This window comes from Macrobrachium rosenbergii, chromosome 44 (genome assembly GCF_040412425.1).
Source record: "Macrobrachium rosenbergii isolate ZJJX-2024 chromosome 44, ASM4041242v1, whole genome shotgun sequence".
NCBI classification, from domain to species: domain Eukaryota; kingdom Metazoa; phylum Arthropoda; class Malacostraca; order Decapoda; family Palaemonidae; genus Macrobrachium; species Macrobrachium rosenbergii.
Window position 1 is genome coordinate 30,920,917 of NC_089784.1, and position 21,427 is coordinate 30,942,343.

General features: G+C 40.8%; 1 protein-coding gene across 4 annotated transcripts in view; it reads right to left on the minus strand.

Moving 5' to 3' along the window:
* Nucleotides 1-9,160: 9,160 nt before the first annotated feature.
* The window catches only part of LOC136829500 (SAP30-binding protein), a 458,698-nt gene continuing 446,431 nt past the window's right edge, over nt 9,161-21,427 (minus strand). For all 4 annotated transcript variants that reach the window (XM_067088281.1, XM_067088283.1, XM_067088282.1 and 1 more), the window contains 4 exons: nt 21,022-21,143; nt 18,252-18,404; nt 17,217-17,336; nt 9,161-9,559 (listed from right to left, as the gene is read on the minus strand). In XM_067088281.1, the coding sequence (XP_066944382.1) occupies nt 9,374-9,559; nt 17,217-17,336; nt 18,252-18,404; nt 21,022-21,143 (581 nt within the window). In that variant the 3' untranslated portion in view covers nt 9,161-9,373. The remainder of the gene's footprint in view (nt 9,560-17,216; nt 17,337-18,251; nt 18,405-21,021; nt 21,144-21,427) is intronic.

Genomic DNA, 21,427 nt, shown 5'->3' on the forward strand with positions numbered 1-21,427 from the left:
AGGCTACTTGATGAATCCGTAGGTTTTATTTACACCAGTCGGTTTTATCGCCGCCAAACGCCGCCTCGCTTTGGCTTATTATTAGTCGTTTGGCACCCGGCAGGTTGCGTTGTGTACGCTATGCTCTCCCAAGCAGGCTACCTGATGAATCCGTAGGTTTCATATATACCTGTCGGTTTTACCTCCGTCAAGCTCCGCCTCATGTGGCTTATTAATATCGCTCTTTCAACTCCGTCTCCGGGCGGGATTCGTTAATTGGTAGGTTTCATATAAACCTATCGGTTCTCCGCCTCTTGTGGCTTATTAATAGTTAATCTTTCGGTGTTTGGGCTCTCTCCGGGCGAGATTCTCGGTGGATCGGTAGGTTTCATATACGCCCTCTCGATTTCCTCCGCCAAACTCGTTTCGGGCGAGATTCTCGGTAAATTGGTAGGTTTCATATACACCTATCGGTTTTTCCTTCGCCAAACTCCGTCTTATATAAATTATTGATAGTTGTTCCTCCGGTGTCTGGGGTTCTAATTTTTTCCCTCCTGGAGCGGCCGCAAGTCTCGTAACTCTTCGCCAAGTTAATTGGTTACGGAGAGTTTTCTGAAGACGTTAGCGGCCTTCTGTCTCGTTCGGACCTGTGAACATCGTCCCGGGAGCGATAAGTAGGTGTGAATAATTGAGACAAGCCTTTTCCGCTTAGCTCGGAATTAGGTGAGGCAAACTTTTCCTTTAGGGGATTCGTTACCTTCTCATCCCTTTTCAAGCGGTTCCTGGTCTACCGTCCCTAAGGTGAAGTCAAAAAAAAAAAAAAAGACCACCCTTTTTTAAACCAAGAAGACCGGCTCCGCCCTCAAGGACGTCTCGGATCTCTAATCCGGTGCCATCTACGAGTTTGGCCTCGTCTTCTGAAAGGACACGGCCCAAGCAAAGCAAGGCGGTTACCCTCCTTCCTTTGTTGAAAACTCTTTTTACGGGTCTCCTTATAAGGAGCTCGTTATGAGGGTCATTGTCAACCTATTAACTAACTATCTACGTCATGGTCCATGCCTTCCCTTTCCCAGGAGCTTAAATCCCAAGAGATTAATCTCAAGACTCACTGTCAATGGATCACCTGTTAAGTCCTGCTCCGTTCTGGAATTCTATCGTTCCGGACATCTCCACCTCTTTTCCCCTCCAGTCTGGGGAATCTTGGTGCCTTCCTTTATGCTTCCCAGCATGAAGGCACCCTCCCTGTCGGGGTGTGGGCACACGGAGGTTGGTGGAAGGGCATTTCTTCCCTTCCGGTCTGGTATCCTCTTATCCGGGTTTTACCAGACTGTCAGAACGAACATGGCATCTGTCTGGCAGGACCCATAAGTGAGCCCTCAGCTAGGGCTGGACACATCGTCTCCTGAGGACTCTAACGGAGTGGCAGGCGGAGAATTCCAAGTTCACGCCAGCTGTGGGTCTTACCGTGCTCTCTTGGAGAGCCCTGTTTCTACCCCTTGTGCTCCCAATGTAGCCCCTCTTATCAACAGGCTTGTTTTGAAAATGTATCGCTGAGGCATTTCCGGGAGACAGATATCACAGATACATTCACAGTGAATCTTTCTAACCCTGGACTACGCTTCTAATTTATTCAGCGTACAGCTCCTAAGCTTCCGGAGTCAATTTTCGGAAGCTGAAACAGGGTGTAAGTCAGGCTTGCCCGTTCCGCCTTGAGCTGAAAAATCTTATGAACGGTTTCACCTGGAGAATTAATCTTTTCCCAGGTGGGCGTTGTTACGGCCCATCTGGGGCTACTATTGTTACCCAGCGCCTCCGTTCTCATGGGTGTCTACCCTACGAGCAGAAACGGTCTGATCTTGCTGGGACCTGCCCTAAGTCCGGCAAGAAGTTCATGTAGTTCAAGAGCCCCCCTGCTCAGGCGGTGGTGCAGGCTCTTCAGGTCTCTGCCCCTAGACAGCCGTCAGCTCTCACTCCCAGCCTCCACCTCGATGTGTGCGGGTTCAGCCAACACATCAGCCCCTTGTAACGCCCCCGTGTGTCTCTGCCTCCCCCACGGGAAAGAGATAGCAATGCCCGCCGGGGTTTTCTTTGCTTCATACGAAAACCTAAGGAAAAAATTTTCACTAGACATTTGGCAAGAGGCTCTGACCCTCGGGGTTATCATAGGAGCAGGGATGCATCCTACTCCTCTCCGAGAAATTGGGAAGGCTTTCGCTTCACGGAGGCAATCAAAGCCTCCTCCCTGTAGTATTTCTCATATGGGTGGGAGGCTGTACCATTTTCGGGGCCACTGGAACTTCAGTTCCTGGGCCCAGAGTATAGTTATCAGGGCCCGGTGGAGCTGGACTGTTGTTCCCCAATCAGGTTCAATCAGCCTCCGGCCAGAGTTCTGGGGGTCTTTGAATGGCCTGTCAGGCTTTTTCAGTCTGCCAAGGAAGTTCCTTCCACTGGAAAATTTTTCCGGCGTGTCCCGTTTGTTTTCCTTATTCATGCGGCAAGTCTCGGTTGCCACAGTCTTGTGGGTTCGGATCCTACTGCGCCGTGGAGCCGTAACCACCTCTATAGACCTTTCCGACGCTTCCTTTCACATCTTGGTTGCAGAAAGGTCCTATCCCTTCTTGGGATTCAGACTCGGGAGCAGGCGTACCCTTCAGGTTCATGCCCTCCTCAATGCGGCTCCAGAGTCTTCGCCAGTTTGAACAATGCCGTAGTTCAACAGCTCCGGTATTAGAGGCTATGCTAGCTGCATATCTAGTTGCCTGGCTCATTTGGGCACCCAGCGCTGGGAATTGCCTGAGGGCGCGGTCATTATAATCGGTTTCTAGTCTTTGGGCTTCTAAGTAACCAGGAAGGAATCCCACCTGATTCAGGAGGGTAGCCTTCCGTAGTTATGAATCCAGTGGAAGTGGAAAAGAGATAGCAAGGGCATCTTATCATTTCATCATCTCAAGCATACCTCTCCCGTGCCCAAGAAAAGGTCCTGGTTTTCTCCAGTTTGCTTCAGTGACGGTTCTCCTTCTGAAGTCAAAGCTGGGTTTATGACCGGGTATGGTGGAGTCAGGGACGTGTCTCCTTGATTCCTCCTACTTGAATAGTGGCCTCCGGCCTTGCACAACTGTCAGTGCTTACCAAGTCAGTTCCTCTCCAGCTTTCCCCTCCGGCCTCAGTATTCCACACCGTCACCTCTCTGGCGGGTGAGGTGGTTATTTTTGGCCCAATGGAGTACATGGTACTTAGTCGGTCACGTTCCGACAGTTCCATATCAACGCTTTGGAGGGCGGTGACAGTCTTCCTGTCCTTGGAAACTCCCCAAGAGGTTTCCTTTTAGGCTGGTTCTGAACAAAACAGCAATAGTGCGCTGCGTAAACAGGTGGTTTTGGACTCAATTGTCCGTTCAGGTTATGGTTCATTCTTCTCCATAACCAACAGACGCAGGTGCCTCTGTCTACCACCCTTCTCGTAGGGGTCCAAAAGGTCACTGCTTTTTCCCTATCCAGGGCCTCCCCCCTGGTGTCGGAATAGTCCTTAGGCGGAGCATCATTCAGGTAGTCTTGTGACCTTTTCCTGGGCCTGGAAGTAGGTCTGTTTGCAACCCAATTCAGCCACAAACTATCAAGCTGTCCGTCTGGTATAAACTCAGCCTGCGTCCAGCCCCCTCAAACTCTGATGTCCTGGCTTTGTGGTCTTTGTGAATCTTACAGTTGAGGAGGAAACTGATATTGGTCCTGTTATTACTGTTTTCCTGAAATCAGTTAAGGGATCCTACTCTACTGCAGTATGGTTCTGCAGTTAAGTAACTAGCACTCTTCACATAGTTTTCGAAGCTATAGTACTGATGTCGACACGCATTGGCCTCGAGAAAGTGTTTTGTTGGAACCAGACTCACAGGCCCTTAACTTTCATCCCTAAGGTCTGTGTTCGTCTAAGAACAGTACTCCGTCCACATTCGGTTTCCTGGTCTTTGAGTAATGTATCGGAGTTAGCTTCGTAACCAACAATCACCTTGTTCTTATCTTTCCTTGTTAAGGAAGTCCCAAAATTTTTAATCAGCTTAGCTTCTAGTGTTAGTTTTCCTGTACTGTCTGCCCTGTCTGGCGGAACCAATCAGTTTTGGTTTGTCTGGCGGAACCAATCAGTTTGGTTTCCCCTCTTCAGGGGTAGTGTTGTGAATTCCTCACCCTAACTTTCTATCTACATTGAAGGTCCTCATTTTCGGTGGTCACCTTGGAAAGTACTCCCTTTTATAAGGTCTGTTTCTGTGTCCAGTTTTCTCCTTGCAGGCTTTTAGACAGGACCTCGCAATTTTGTCAGGTCCTCTCCTTTAAAAAGGGGGCACTGTCATTGGGTCTGCTATTAGGCAGGAAGTATTTTCTTAATACAAGCCTATTCAGGTGCTATTCTAAGCTCATGATCTTAGACGGTGACCACTTACATTATTTTCATTACATGAACTTAGAGGACCTTACTTATGTTCAGGGTAGAATTCTCCTAGTTTTCAACGTTTCTATTTAAGTCTTTAATAGCATAAGAATGATGTTTATTTCTCTGTTATTATTTCACCGGGTGACATCGGGACCCGATCCAGAAAAAGGATTTTGACAAAGGAAAATCTATTTCTGGAGAGGGGCCGATGTCACCCGGTGACCCACCCTGTTTTTCATTCTCTCCTCCCTTGATAAACTTCATTCTAGTGAGGTGGGGTGCTAACATGGAATGCGGCTAGTGTTGCCTTGTATACAGTCCGCGAGTAGTGCATGGGCTGTATCGGCACCTCTCTCGTTGGGACTTTTGACATTGGGAATCTCTATAGGATAAGGTTCCGTGTTTTTGTAGTTCACCCTTTTCCATACACGACTCCATCTAGTGGAGCTCGCTCTGGGGGTAGTAACTCCAGCATTTCATTTAGCTTTCTCTGGTATCTAGCAACGGAATTACCTAGAAATAAGTGCTGAATGGACTATTTCACCGGGTGACACGGGCCCCTCTCCAGAAATAGATTTTTCCTTTGTCAAAATCCTTTTTTATGCTTGTAATGTATTGTTGTAGTATGAAAATACAACCCATCTATTAAGTGTTTCTCAGTATTTCAGAGTTGAAGAATGGCCAACATTAAAATTTACAAAGAATCTCTTGAACTTGAACTCCCAGCTCAGCTTTCAATGTTCGGTCAATCGGGTTACTTTTTTCATGTGTTTATTATCAATTTCAGGTCCAATTTTTCATTAGTTGTATTTTACAAGGTTCCTATTCTAGTACCTATTCCTGATTGCTGCCCCTTTATAATTTAGCATAATTTTTCTTACTTTCTTTACCTTCAATCTGTACTTAAGTTTGAGCAGCAGTGCTGTGAGTACTCAACTTTGTGCAGGTAGGTTGTGCCAAGTACTTACCTTCACAAGTAAGTAAATTCTTTTCTTCTTCTTGTCCAGTACATGAGTCTTTTTTAAAAAAATCTTAGTGAAAAAATATATTTCATTTGGAACTGTTTTCTATCTTGAGTTACTCTTAAAAGTTCCTTGGTGATGATGCTGTTATTTTTTTTATGCTTAAGTGGCTGACTGTACTAACTTTGGTTTTCCTCGAGCCTAATCACTATAAAAAAAGTTTAAGCAAAGAGACCTGAGACAATTGGTATTCTTTTAATAAAAAAAAACCCTTTAATTTATAATGCCAATTTTGTTTGTAACAAAATTTTCCCTGACAAAAATTTGTATAAAGAAAGAGTAGCGGCAGCAGCCTTACTGTATTGACTAACGAGTATGCACATTGAAATCCACTGGGTCTTAGCTGTTAAGTCCCTTATTAACTTTCCTTTCATATTTTAATGGTGCACTGACAAGTTTTGGGATTTGCTCTTTCCTTTCTTTCACTCTGCTCTCCATTACTGTTTGTTTTACTGTAAACTTGAGCTTAAGTGTTAGCAGTTCAGCATTGTCATCACAACCTCATTAATCCTGTACTTGTGTCCTAAATGATCAGAGGTTTGTAAGTTTTTCATCTTTCAGACAGAGTTTAATCTTTAATGTGTATTTGTCTTCTTGAGCCTTTGGTAGGTTGCAGCCAGTCCTCACTTGCCATAAACTTGTAGTAATTTTGCCTTTTTTTTCACTGTATGAGAGTGAAGAGTAAGTGAAATATGATTTTGCTAATTTGTTTTATTTTGGGATTTTTGGAAATGTTTGATGTATAAGTTTTATTTACTTTTTTCTTTATATTTTGTATTTGTCTGGCATAGCATTACTGTATCTGTTGCATTTTTTACTAACTGTACCTAATTTGGTATGTTAAGTGTATTTAATTAAAGTATGTTTTTTTTATTCAAAGTTGGGACAGTTTTTCAGTTAGTGATTTTTTACAATCTTCCTTAGTATGCTTTATGTTCTAGCAACTTTTTCACAGTTTAACTATGTGCTTTTCTTGTGCTGTGATTTTCTGTTAATTTGTATTCATGTGTCTTCCATTGTTCCCTGGTGTACTTTTCAAGGGCTTCCAGGTAGTACCTTTCATGCTTTTATGGTATTCCTAAACAGAAACTCACACATCCTATGTACTGTAATAACTATTATGGGCAAGTATGGTCATCCCTAATTACTTTTGAGATCTGTGCTATGCTCGAATGAAGATGTACAAGGGGGAGATAGTCAAGAAGTGCTCAGGCTGAGGTGTTTGTTTCTTCCATCCTTGAGTCCTCGGTCTCCAGGTCAGCAAAAGAGTAGTCTTTGCCCATGGTGAAGGTTAAAGAGTACCAGTTCTTGGATGATACCTGACCACTCTTTGACTGTTGTAGCTGCACCCTTGCCCACTGTTTGGCATGCCTACTTTTCACCAGCCTTGTCCATACACCTGACTCCTAATTTTTGTGATGACCAGCATACCTGTTCAAGTCTTGCTCTGCCAGTTGCCCATCCATAAGTGGCCAACAATGATGACATGTATGTGAGCAGGCTGAAGGACACTTTTTCTTCTGCTTGATGTTATGCAGATGCACCTTGGACAAATGAGTGCTCCTCTTCCAGTGACCATAACAATTTAGACTCTAGTACTCACAGCATGCTGATTCCACAACTTGAACACATTCTGCTTCATCTGTAAGTCACTAAATTCCCATCACTGGTCACTGCTTGGCCCCCAAAAGGATATCAGGAAGACCAGTGTGTTTTTCTTGGGGTTTCCTCTTCAGAGTGCCTACTATTATACCAGCAGACACTGAGATTGGGACTTCTATGTGTTTGTGACAGTTACTGAATCTCCTTACATAACAGCAACAGCAAACTTCCTTATGCTATCCCCTGGACATACTGGAAGAAGTTGAGCAGCAATTATCAGACTTAAGATTCACTGAGGGAGAATGACTTGTCCTATCTATCTGCATCAGTCCAAGGAGAAGCAATTGACTTTCTAGTGAAGAAAAAGTTAATATACATTGTCTCTCCCTTCTTGCTTTCCTCGGATAATGTTTCTTCATCTTTAACTTCTTTGGTGTTGCCAAAGGGGGGAAGAAGAAGAAACAGTTGTTGTTGACAGATTGATGTGGTACCTAGGACCCCTTGTGTAGAAGCCAGCTGGTCTCCAACCACACTACCAAGGACTACAGTCAAGTCTTCATGAACCTTCACATGCTGGAAATAATGTTGAAACTTGCTATGAAGTTATGATTTGCCTTGTCAAAGGTGTACTCAATGAGCACTTGAAGTAGGGGGATCAGATGACTGCTTCCTTTTGGAGGTTCTTGATTGGGATTAAGACATCTTTGACTTGCCATAACTTCAAAAGCCTAAGAGGGAACCTTAGGCTACCAAGCTTAGGCATGATTCTGTTAAGAACAACCCTGCATATGGGCACCATTGTCTCGGACATCGTTGCTGAAGTGAGGCTGTGAATGGAAGGATGTGACCCAGCAAGGGGAATAACCAGCCCATGGCTACGCCCTGAACATTTTCACTACTGTTCACAGCTATGCTGCTTTTAAGATACAGATGGTTGTTTACCTGGCCAATTTGCTCACAGAGGGCTGGCTATTAAGGACTTACCTGACCTCTTGTCCCCCTTCAATGTCAAGTATCTCAGGGTTGCTGGCATGTCAGACCTGTGCCTGTTTCAGGCAGGAGCTCTTTAAGAGGTTAACTTTGATGGCAACCACTGTAATGATATTGAACGATGCATCATTCCTCTTCGCATTCATCCATCATTTATTTGACATACTACAGGCATGTATTTCCTGGAGTATCCCCCATTTGGCCTTTGATGCTCGACAAGTGTTATACCCTAGGTTCATCTTTCATTGCTGAAGCTCTAGAAGTTTACTCCCAACACCCTATCATTTTTCTAAGACTAGACTTATGGCAGCTATGTCCCCTTTGTTTTGAGCTTCCAACTCCCTAAATTGTGATTCAGGGTTGTTTATGGGGTTGTTATAACAAACTATTGTAACAGTTTTTACATAAACCCATTAATTATTACTTCTAGTGACTTCCCATCCACTGAAGAATGACTTGGGAGTTGGCTGGGCATGCATAATGAGATGTTTGAAAAAAAAAATTTACATTTTTGCAATAAGATGCATTCCAGAGTTGAAGGTTGTGATTAATAAGATTGTATAGAATTTATTTTATCTATATGGTTCTCCTAACCCTTTCAAAATCCTCTTTTGGTGCTGTCATGTCAGCATTATCCTATTCAGTGTTACCCATTCAGCAATTTTTTCAATATACTTCAATCATTATTTTTTCTTTCCTTTCTATATATAGTACTTGTTACTTTTTCATCTTTTCTACTTTCCTCAAACACTTTAACTGTATTATCTTTCCTCCCTTTGTCTTTGCCTGTCTCTTGGCATTCCTCTTCTATCCATTCCCCAATGTCTATCAAACACTTCTGTTGCCACCTATTGGCTGTCTTTAAGTGGTTTTTTAACTTTTTGTTTTTATTCTGCACCTGCTGACACTTTCTTTGTTTATAATTTCATCTGCTGAATAATTTCCATCTTCATAAATTCTGTTTTTGCTTCCAGTTGTGATGCAGCTCCTGTGTTAGGCATCTTTTAATCCTTGGCGCTAGCAGAAATCCACTGATATTTTACCAAATGATGTATGCTTTCTAGGATAATCTATAATAATTACATTATCCTGAAATAATAAAACAGTAAAAATACTGAAAATTTTCAAGCTGGAAAATTAAATAGTTTATCTTTAAAATGTTTATAATTCACTCTTAGAAGAAAAATAGAGATCTCATGTACACCACTGCATTTGTACCCTAAGACTGACATTCAAGACAGTCTTTCTGTTATGCCAAGGTTTGTACCAGTTTAATAATGATTTTACATTTCAATCTAAAAGCAGAAGATTAAAATGCCAAAAATAATGAAATGATACACATTCAATTACCTTTAAATCTACTTAGTTTTCTTTAAAGATCCAAATGCATCTATTGTAGTTTTAGTACCAGAGGGTACAGACGTAAGAGTAGGAGGTGCTACCATCTGCTTTAATATAGTAGTAGAAGGTCCACCCTGATCAAATCTTGATTTTCGTTTCCTCTCTTCTTCAACTGGCTTTTTAGTACCAGAAACATAATCCACCTGCCAAAATTACTCATGAATTAAAGACAAATAATGGAAAATGTACTAAAATTTGCAATCTAAGGGATTACACAATAAAATTGCTTTGTTCCTACATGCATTCAAACCCTTGGTCTTTACATAGGGAAATTACTTTCAGTGCAAGCTGGAGCTGACCATTTACTAAAAACAAGGTGGATGTTGGTAGTTGGCTACCGATGGTAGGGGAGGAATCCCCACCTTCCGGATAGTACGCATTCACTTTACCATTTGGCCGCATCTGAGACAGATTTGCCTCTTTTGCTGCCTGCCATTTAACTTATTCTTAATTATTCTTTTCATTTCTATTCAATTTTTTTTTTTGTTGAGATATTTTGCCGCCTATTTTGAAATCATGCAGCAAGTTCTATTCTGTTGTATTTTGTTATTTTTGGTGCATAGTTATTCCTACACAGTTATGCTGCGTAGTTGTTATCAACTCCTTTTAGCCTATGAACCCTTCTCTGTAATTACCTCTCTAACTTGGTTTTGCCTTTTGATATAACGCAAACCCAGCTTGGTCTTTGCCTTGGTGTTTGTTCTATTATTACTGCTATATCTTTTTTCTATTACACACTCAAGGAGAGAGGCTTGTCTCTTGCCATCAACCATTCTATTGTTAGACGTCTTCTCAACCTAGTTTTATTGAACCTCCTTATTTTAAATCTTTTTTCTGTTTGTTCTGAAGTATTTTCTCTCTGAACAAGCAAGTGTTTCTTTTGACTACACAATTACTTGGAATACTGTAATGTTTTAGTCTTTCAGATGATGTAGAGCTTGAGAGGCATTGAGACAGAGGAGGGTTCCCTTGCTACAGTGTGGTGGTTTTGTAACCTGTTGTACAAGACCTTTGCTTGTCTTCCAGCACGGATTCCCCCTCTCCCTTGACACGAGGAAGAAGAGGAGATTGATGTTGCAGGACCTTTAAACAGAGTTTTTGATTTTGGCAAGTTGTCTCCAAAACCAGTAGCTGTTCTGTCTACAGTTCTTCCTCTGTCTTGGTGGGGAGTGTTTGGCATTGCTATGCTCCCTCTCCTCCTCTTGTTACTGTTTTGAAGGATAAGAAGTCCAGGGAAGCTTTCCTCGATGAAGTTTCTTAGCCTCCCTCGCTCTTTTCATCGTCGTATGCTGTATCACAGTTTCTCTATCTTCTTTCCTACCTTTCAAGAGACATTGGGTGGAAGAATACATAGACTGGGGGAAGATGACCCACCACTGGAGCGACAGCCAACAAGCCGAGCTCAACCAGCTGATTTCAGTTTGGGTGTGTGTGCTTCATTGCTGTGTGTCATAGCTTCAAGAGCTACTTCATAACCCCGCCTTTCGATGTTGGATTTGCAGAAGTTGAGCATTCTCCTTCGTCTTTTGCTGTAGGCCACAACTGTGTCTTCCCAGGTGCTTCCATGAACGCCATTGGTGGGACTCCCGTGAACATCTGGCACACAGCACCCACATGTTTGTGTGGAATAGTGGGCATATCTTGCTTTTCCTCCCCCGCTCACGTCCGTGATTTTGCAGCAATCACGTCTGAGTGAAGCCGTGTTCATCCAAGGGGACTTCAACAGCAATCTTTCAAGAGTGGCCAACATATGTCTCCTGTAACGACCATGTCCAAATGAACTGGAGCATTCTCTCAGACCATTACGACCGTTGTGTAATGAGTGACGTCCTTTCACGACCATGTTCATCCATGGGTACTTTGACATTATACAGGTAGGATAGGAAATTTAATTTATTTGTTCTTACTCAACTCTGGTTTTTCGTACATGTATACAAATCCTCTGTTTTTACATATGGGAAAGCATTCCCATATGCAAAGCTCTAATTGTTCCCACTCAACCTTGGTATTAGAATCTCTAATGGAGTCGGGATGATTACAGTCTCGACAGCACGGGTTTCTTCGGATCCCCGTACATTACTGACTTCCTTGAGAGTGGGCAGTCACAGTGTCTTATTCAGCAGGTGCTTTTCGTAGGATTAAGATGTAGGCCATGGCCATGATACGATGAACTGGTAACCCTATGGGAAATGACATCATGTCTGAGGGACAGCTTTGGCCAACCTCACCTGACTGAGACCATTCTTGACATACATGGGATGACCCACCCGCCCTGTTCACGCAGCCAGGACCGCTTCCCTCATTGCAGCTTTTTTCACAGCCACATTATACAACCGTTCTTCGAGACCTGCACAATGTCTTCTCCTCCTTCATCTACAGTACCGCTGATGCTTCAGCACAATGTCATCTCCTTCATCTACTGTACCGCTGATGCTTCAGTCTTCAGATCGGCTTGAACGTATTCTAAGCCTCCCTCGACCCCTTGATGACTCAGTGGTAACATCGACTGGAGTCGTTGAAAGTTTTTGTAACTAGTGTTCGAGACTTGTCAGTGCCGATCCATTTCTGGGATACACAGGAAACCGAGAGTGTGCCAGGTAGAAACGTCAGAGCTAGGATCGATCCTCTTCTTTTTCCAAGTCACTCTTGGAATGATATGTTCTGAAATCGGTCTTAGCCACTGGCCATCGTACAACCAAGTTTTGCAATAGATTTGAGAGGTGACAATGATTTCTTTGGTCCCTTTGGATCACAGAAAGATGGAAGGCGTCTCTTTCAAACGGTAGGAATAACAAGCTAAGACCGCTTTCCTTCCCACATGCGGCCACCGGTGGGGAGTGCAATTAGACTTGATAAGGATCATTTTACAGTAACTGAAATCTGAGTGGTGGATGTCCTTCGGTAGGATATCAACTTCCCTTCGAGTTCCTACCATTCCTCATTAACCATCCGGCCCATGTCCACAAGTCCGTTCTGGCTTGTTGAAGTTTCCCCTGCAGGGAAATTAAAGGTTATACTGTATGAATATGTTGTGGAAATTGTACAATCCAGTTCCTGATTTCTATCACTGCCCCTCTCTCGTAGAGAAGGTGACGGGTAACAAGAAATCAGTCGTAGATCTTTCTTGCCTGACCCGTTTCAACAGCCTTGGTTCAAGACAGAAATGACACGCTCCATACTTGAAACCATCAAGGAGTTGGACTTGATTCCTTTGTTAGGTTTCAAGGACAAGTATTTCCAAATACTTACCTATCAAACCTTCAACCTCTTCAGAGCAGACAGATCCATGCCTCTCTCTCTCGTATGCTTCCGACTTCTCCCCAAGTTTTTCATTTGACTCTTCACCTTGGCTTCGACTAGGGCACGTTTGTGCAGGGTACGTCCCCTGATGTTTAAGTGTCTCTAGGACAGGACAGACTTCTCGGATTTCATCGCAGCCTGAGAGTTGCATGTTCCAGAGAAGTCCGATCTCTCACCCAAGCAAGAATAAGTATCTGCAAGGCTAACAGATACAGCAGCAAGGATGTCCTCGTCTTGGTGGGGGGAACCAGCTCAGCAGTTGCAAGCCCTGCTTGGTCACCTGTCATTACCAGGGAGGCCGGTTCTTCATGGCAGTTTCTCTTCCTTCATTCACTTCATGCAGATTAAAGGGGTCCTGGTATTTGACAAAGGTCTCCCCATTCCCTCCCTTCCTCTCTCAGAATGTCATTACATGATTCCCCTCTGGAGATACTTCGTGCCTCAAGGCATCAACAGAAGGCAGTCACCTGTGCTTCAAGGGGCTAGGTTGGGTTAACTCAACCTAACCTAGTCTAGCCTAAACTAATCCTAGCCTATCCTGACCTAACCGGCACGTCAAGGGGCTAGGTTGGGTACTTAACCCAACCTAACCTAGTCTAGCCTAAACTAAACCTGGCATAACATCCTGAATCTTAGCTCTTCAAGTCTCAGAATGCAAGGATAGGCATTCTGTGGTGTTAAGGAACAGTACCACAGTAGTTCCATAGTCAGCAAGAGGTGGGGGCGGCTAGTGTCCTTTCATCTCCTCAACTGATGATGCAGGTGCATGGGTTTGCAGTAGTACAATCAGCACAGCTGTCAACCAGACACATTCCAAGGAAGATGGATGTCTGACAGACAAATTCGGTCACTAGGGCTGGTGTTAGCGACAATCAAGTCTTGACACAGGACGTTCCAAAGGATTGTTCGATCTAGGAAGACGGTCGTGTTAGTCCTTCATTCTGACATACAAAAGCTGTTACTGTTTGGCTGTGTCTTTCTGGACCATGGGTATAACAGCCAGCGACATACCATATTGAAAACATTGCTTCTTGTCCAATCAGCTTAGTTTAGCAACGATTAAGTCCAGTCAGTTCTTGGATAGGTGACCTCCTGGGAAAGCCAGATGCTGTTGGCGTCTAGGAAACGTCTTTCATATCCATGGTTAGCAACGTTGGGGCTAGTCAGTACTTGGATTGGTGACCCCCTGGGAACTCCAGATGCTGTTGGCATCTAGCAGATGTCTTTCGAATCCATGATTCGATTCAAGTCTTGGGCTTACAACTTCCCATCGTTCTGCTTGATTCACCGGGTGATCAACAGTACATGAGCATTCTGTTTCTAAGGACTCTAAAGGCTATAATTGCCTGAAAGCCTTTTGTGTTACTACTTACAGACTTGATCTCCAAGCTAGGTGCTGACAACTTATTAGTTCCGGCTCGGCCAAGAAGTGGTGTCCAAGAGCTCATTTCTTTTGACTTACATATGATCAAACGGACGTATTCCACAGCTGACGTGGTGGACAAAAATACACTCCAGGTGAGGTTTCATATGGTCTGGGGCAATGGTCTGCCCCCAGCATTCAGGAAGAACCTGTCAAACAGGTACTAAGGATGGGAAAGCGGTCGCAACAGACCACATTCACCTCCTTTTTACCCATAGATCCTCAGACTCTTTTTCTTTTTTTTTTTCCTTGGGTTCTGTGGTGGGTGCTCAATAGTCATGTAGCTCACCCAGCTCTTGAGGACACGTGGGATCTCACCTAAAGTGTACGGCTGCAAAAGAGGTGGTGTGTGTGGGACTGGCCTCCTACCTTCTCTTTCATACCCTTCTAAGGGACGATTAGCAAGCTGTCACGTGCTGGACAGGGGTGCATGCTGGTGTTCTAGATGAGTGACTATCCTGTCTATAATCTAGCTATTTTTGGATTAATAGACGCAACTCCTACCCTCTCTCTAGCAAGGGAAGAGAAGGAGTGACAATGAACAGACCCATTGGTTATCTTCAGCTTTATTGTCCCCGACAATATGGGTTCATCCAAGCCTGGGGACAATAAGGGTTCATCCAAGCCTATCTTCGAATCAATGACTTACATTCCATTTATTTGAAAGGCCCAGAAGTCTGGCAGCTGAACATCACACATGTTCAACAGAGCAAAGACAGGGTCTCCTTCCTTGGGTTTTAAATAACCAGGAAAGAGCCCCAGGGGACACAAACTACCAGTCAGTTCAGAGATTTGCTCAGAATCCACCCACAAGAGTAAGTTTCCCCCATGTAAAGACCAAGGGTTTGCATGTGCGTAGGAACAAATGACAAATTTTTAAGTAATTTGTATTTTTCCTAACATACAAACCTGAGGTCTTTACATAAATGGTCTACCTCTAGCCATCCCTCATTCTGCTTCCTGGGCCAAAAGGTAAAGTGAATGCATACCAACTGGATGGCAGGGATTCCTCCCAACCATTGGTAGCCAATTACCAATATCAACCCTGTTTTTAGTTAAACAGCTGGCTCCAGCCTCCCCTGAAAGTAATTCCCTTATGTAAAGACCTAAGGTTTGTATGTCAGGAAAAAGACAGAAATTACTAGTTATTGAAAAACATACATATAAAATTCTTTTGAAACTAATTTCATTTTTTCATACAATCCCATTCTAAATGCTTAATTTCTCTTCTACTGTTATTCTTTGTATCCTAGCTAATGAACTGCAATAAATTAGCTGGGCTGGAAGCAGGAACCATTAGTGATGGGTTACTAGGATATACAGTATGTTTTGCTGCAAATCCATTACAGTACTTAAAATTAGGCTGAATCCTAACTCACGTTGGGTAGACTGAACTGCTAGACACCAACAGGATCCACTTGAATGCTCCTGCAACTGACCTTAATCATCAGGACCCATCTTTCTCAAGAACACAGATGGAGTTATGCTTGAAATAGAAAACCTGAATGCCAAGAAATTGTGTGTGTTTTGCATGCTCAAAGCATTTCCATCTTGTACTTCACACCCATCAGGGAATGCCACAAGTTCTAAGCCTATAATGCCCCATAGTGCCACCAAATATGGCAACATGGCAAGAGAAGCACTTGCCCATTAGGTGTGACAGAAGCAGAAAAGTCTTATACAGAATGCTAAAATGGATATATGAAAGGATGGTTCAAGCAGTAAAAATAACTGAGCTGTGAACACCCGTCTACTCCTAACCAAGGGTAAAAAGGTTCTAAAGGTACAACAGGAGGAATACCTTGCAGCTGCACTAAGAAACAAATTGTTGGGAGAGGGTGGAAAGTCAGATGGAAGAAAGAGGATATGAATGGAGGGTAGAGTAAAAGGAATGAAAAGAGTTGCAGCTAGGGGCCAAAGGGACGCTGCAAAGAACCTAAGTAATGCCTACAGTGCACCACTAAGGTTCTTTGCAGCTTGGACTGAACTAAACATCTTATCTGGTGCTACTTTACAATCTCAATTTTCTATAAGCCCTTAGGAGGGTAATTATTAAGCCAAATTCAATCATATTCCTGGTCACATATGTTCCATGGGTAGCAAAAGTTTGATTGAAATTTGATTTGCATCTAACATGACCATGTCAATCGCATTTACTTGAATTCTACAGGTGAAGAATACTATTTATTCTAACCCACCTTTCCTATTCAAGAGTAAGTGAAAAAATATTCTAGGCCATTCAAATGTCTGTCAACATATGATCAATCCAAAGAAAACAGAGAGAAAAGTGGATTAGCTAAATTAACTATCATATTTATGAAAAGTCCAAGTATTATGAACAGGATTTCATGTAGATGTTCTCTGTTGTCCTTTACCCACAGTAAGGAGGCTAGGATGTTGGTGGGTGGGGGTACTATACACCTTAAGGGTGGAAACTAAAATCAAAGACTGTGGAAGGCAATGATACCAAAGCTATTGCTTAATCCAATTTTTGAAAAGACTGGTTACATGATAACCTAATATCAGGGGGTTAAGTGCAACTACTGTGATAACTCAACAGCCACATGCAGCAGCAGCAGCGAAGTCTTACTATCCAGCAGGCCAAAAACACATCTCAACCGAGAGGATACCCCATCAGATTCCCCTTGCCTAAGTAAAAGTAAATATACCTTAGTTTTACCAGACCACTGAGCTGATTAACAGCTCTCCTGGGCTGGCCCGAAGAAGACTTATTTTACGTGGCTAAGAACCAATTGGTTACTTAGCACGGGACCTACAGCTGAAAATCCTTTACTGCACGTGACAATGCCTAGCTGAACAATTTGGGCAAGACACTATTTTTTAAAATAATTTTCAGTAAATAAAAATTTAAAAAATCAAACTAAATAATGCAAATAAAATGAATAATTACAATAATAGGGTAATGTTACTTCTGTATTATTTTATCAATGCTAGCTACATTTTGCAGAATGCTCAATGAATTAAAAAATAAAAAATTAAGTTAACAGTTCAAAATACTTTATGTAAAAAAAAAATAGTTGAAAAAGTTATTTTGTTAAGAGGATAAAGAAACTTACTTTTGTTGCCTTAGATTTTTCCTTGCGTTCTTTTTCTCGTTTGTCCATTTCTTCCTTTTGAACTCTTGCCAACTCATCATAATAAGATTCCTTTCCCCAACAATGTGGATCAAACATATCCTAAAAAATGAAGATTCATTTTTTAATTCAGACTAAAGTAAACCCAACATTTGTATACACATTCTAAATCTTAACTTTCAGTACTGGTTATATTTCTACATGAGACGAAAATCTGAACTAACAAGAGCATGAAATAACATAAGCCAGCAGAAACAACAGCTCCCATATTGTATGGAATGTATATGCAGTACTAAACAGGAAAAATATCCAGAACTTAAATTAACAGTTACAGCAAAATTAACCCTTTATCCATTAAAATGAACAAAATACGTAAAAGGGGATTTATTTCAGAATTATTTTAGTTCGTCCATAGATGAGCAATGATGCAGGCAGAGCATCACTAATCCAATCATCTGCAGTTTGTTTTCAATATAAAATCAAAGAAACTTTCAGCAAGTCTAATTTTGAACTTTAGTAGAATCCCTCATTATTACTATTACAGTATACTACAATGATGATGATGAGGCATTAAGTCACTAATTAATAAACACAAATCTGGCCCATGAAGTTTGTTTTTCAAAATACTGGATGAATAATGGATCATGAGAACCTTATTTTCAAATTCTGCAATCAACTAAAATTGTTTTTTAAGACATCCACCACAATATGAATATGAAAAGTGTGAAATCATCTTCATGAACATTTAATAAAAAGTGAAAATATATCATAAATGTTCCTTTTTGCACTCCAGACAACCAAAACTGGTTGAAGATTCAATTTGGCTCAAATTAAACTAGCCAATCATTTACATTTTGTTAGAACTACTGAACAAACACACAACATGGCCATATATGTCATGATATTACCTTCCATTTCACTGAAAGGCAGACCACCTAATTTAGCTCTAAGCAAATTTTTACAGTACATCTCAAATAAATTACAGTAATATCTTACCTATATTGTTCAAAACCTTACCAGTGGGTAATTACTTCCCATTTCGTCTAGCTGTAGTAGTTCTATAAGCTTCTCATAAATACCTGGATTTCGAAATTCCTTTTTGTTTTGATACATTGCATTATAGTCCTTGTTACCATGCCGTACCTCATCCATCAGGAGTTTTACTTTTTCCTGTGAAAGATAATTTTTGTCATGAAGTACAATTTCACTTGCTGTAAAAAATATAAATTATTGTACAGTCACCTAAGTAAATATCACAATGACATGCTATTAACATTGAAAAATAGCATGTTTTGAAAAAATAATTTGATAAAACCCTATTACAGTACTAATAATTCGCTCATTTCATGGTCATGGACTTGTCCAAGAGAAAAATATGCTGTCATACAGCTACAAGTAACCACTTGTCAGATCCATGAGCTGTGAGGAGGGAACTCACTCAAAAAATTAAATTTGTTTTACAATAAATCCATTCCTTACAATGAACCTGAATCTCAATTTAGGAGAGAAAAATAGAATTGCCACAAACCCATGCTTGGCTGAATGTGACCTCCAAGATCCACATGAAAGCTCAGTGGAACTAATCTTAAGAACTATAACTCTCATCTTTCAAAGATGTTCAGGAGTTCTGTTCCAAGACAAAACACTTTGATATACAGTCAAAGTACTATAACTAAAAGAGATTTGTAACTATAAACTTTGATTTAGTATGCAAACTTTCTGCTTCAAAAAATTTATTGATATATGAAAGTCGACCAAAGTGTAGTTATCCACAACGTTACTTCCTGATTTTTAAAATTCATTCTCATTAACAAATTTTCTTCTGTATTTGTGAATGAAGTTTATAATAGACATATTTTATGTAAATCAGATCCATTTTGACATGCCATATTTGGTTATGTAATATGATGATTATGGTACAACATTTTGGGCAAGTCTAACAGCAGTGCTCTGATGGGCTGTCAGTTTGAAACTTGTTAAGTACTGTACTTGTTGTCCTTTTGCAATATCTCCATGATCCTGAAGCTAGAAATGAATAAATGTCTGACACTTTCTCCAGGTTCCTTAAAGAAATAAGCCACTTATGTACTGTACATGCATAGCTGTTAAAGGAACATGGCCCTAAACCTTGTATGGAAATAGCAGCATCCAGAGTAGCATAAATAACGATGAAGAGGATGAATTAAAAACTTCCATCACAAGACAACTGAATTAAAATACTTTTAAATACTTAGCCAAGGCCTTTTTTTGAATGCAGAAAGTGAATCTGCAATATATGGAGCACAAAAAATAAAAATTAAAATATAGGTAAACTGTATGATGTATTAAAGGTCATGAAGCTTACAAGCTGTGAAACAGAGCAAGCTGTGAGCTTTTTAAGATGAAGATTCACTCAAGACTCTCTCCCACCACTATTAATGCCTTGTTTTTATTGAAATGTTACTTTCGAAATAAGGATGAAAAACACGACTGAAGTTCTGCTGTTATAGTGTCAAAGGCTCTCATTAATTAAAATTAAAGTCTTACATTATTCAAATGTTACCTTCTATTATTACTGCCTTACCTTTTTGCAATGTTACTTTCTAAATACAATAAGATTACAAACCCAAACTACATAAGAATGGCTGTCATAATGTTGTCCTTCTCACAGAAATCTGTTCCTTTAATTTTGTGATTTTCTTTTTCCCTAAGACAGATATTTTAACTACACACTTATCAATCAATAAATTACATATCAATGATCCAGTTTTTCAAAAAATTTACTGATGAAAATACTCTTGATAATTTGCGACTCCTACTTCCAAATACCAACTTTCTCAGCTTAACTGAACTGAACAAAGGCTATTTTTATCTTGGAAACAAAGTCACCAAATGCTTTGGCTTCTAAAATTACCTTTAATAGCTTTCAGGCAAAGCGGTTTAGCATTTTCAGATGCAAGAGATTCCCCTAATTGGCGAGCTCCCAAGGATGATAAGGTAAAGAAAGTGAGAAATAACGTAACTTTCAATGGCATTGATATCCTCAAAAAAAGCTGCCAAACTTTGACAATTTCAAATATTATCATGCTTACTCAGAGGTTCCCATCTAAAGTGGTGCTTTTATTACCACTTAGAAGTTTTTAAGTAATTTTATCTATTTGGCACCAAGTTTCACAGAAACACTGCCCTTAATTTTTTTATGTGTATGCTAGTAGGAAGGTTAAAATAACTGCTAACTGTTAGCAATGCTTGACATTTTCATGTGTAAATATCTGATGCAATATTTCACGATTTTTTTTCTAACTAGACTGTTATAGCAAAGCACCTTCAAAACTACATTTTGTTAGAGTACATAAATACTTAGCCCAACTGCAAAATACATTTCTATATGCAGACACTACCCTACTTACTAAAATTCAAGTTATGAACCAAACGTGATCGTGATTTAAATTTGTTTGGAAAGAAACAAGAGTATTATCATCACAATTTATTTAGGTTTCATGTATCATTCGTATTAATAAAGTACTGTACTCTATATAATACAGTACTGTACTATATGTACAGTGTACAGTACATGCACTGTATTGTTTTTTAGGATGGAAAAATGTACACTACTGTATGATTTTATATCATACTGTACTTAAATAGGCATAAAGACCAACTTACGAACAATTCCAGATATGAATGGCCATTCAGAATGTAACTTGTTGGTATATAGGGTAGTGTCTGCATAATAATATTTAAAAGTAAGAATCTCTGAGTACTGCATAAGAACTGGAAATGTAAGATTGCACACAAAATTAAGTACCTGTAAATGTGGTGCACATTTTCCTGGTGGGGCTGCCGGCAACTTAACACCCAAGGTTTTCATTTTGCTTTTTTCATCTTCACCTTCATCTGAACCAGTATCCATGGGTTCTGAATTTAACTCTGGAAAAATTGGGAGGATTCAGGATCTTGAATGAGGAAATGTCTATGGTAAATACATAACCAGAACATAAGCACAAGTTACCATTACAATAGTGGTTTACTTGGGATATTACTCAAGGGGTGCAGTGTTTTTCATATTTTTATATAATCCAGTAAACTGAAATTCACAAGTAAACTGATGTAGTATTCTGAGACAAGTGAGGATACAGTATACAAAAATAAATATATTGATTTTTCCATACACAGTACAGGTATATACATTTATCTACTTTTCCAAAATTATG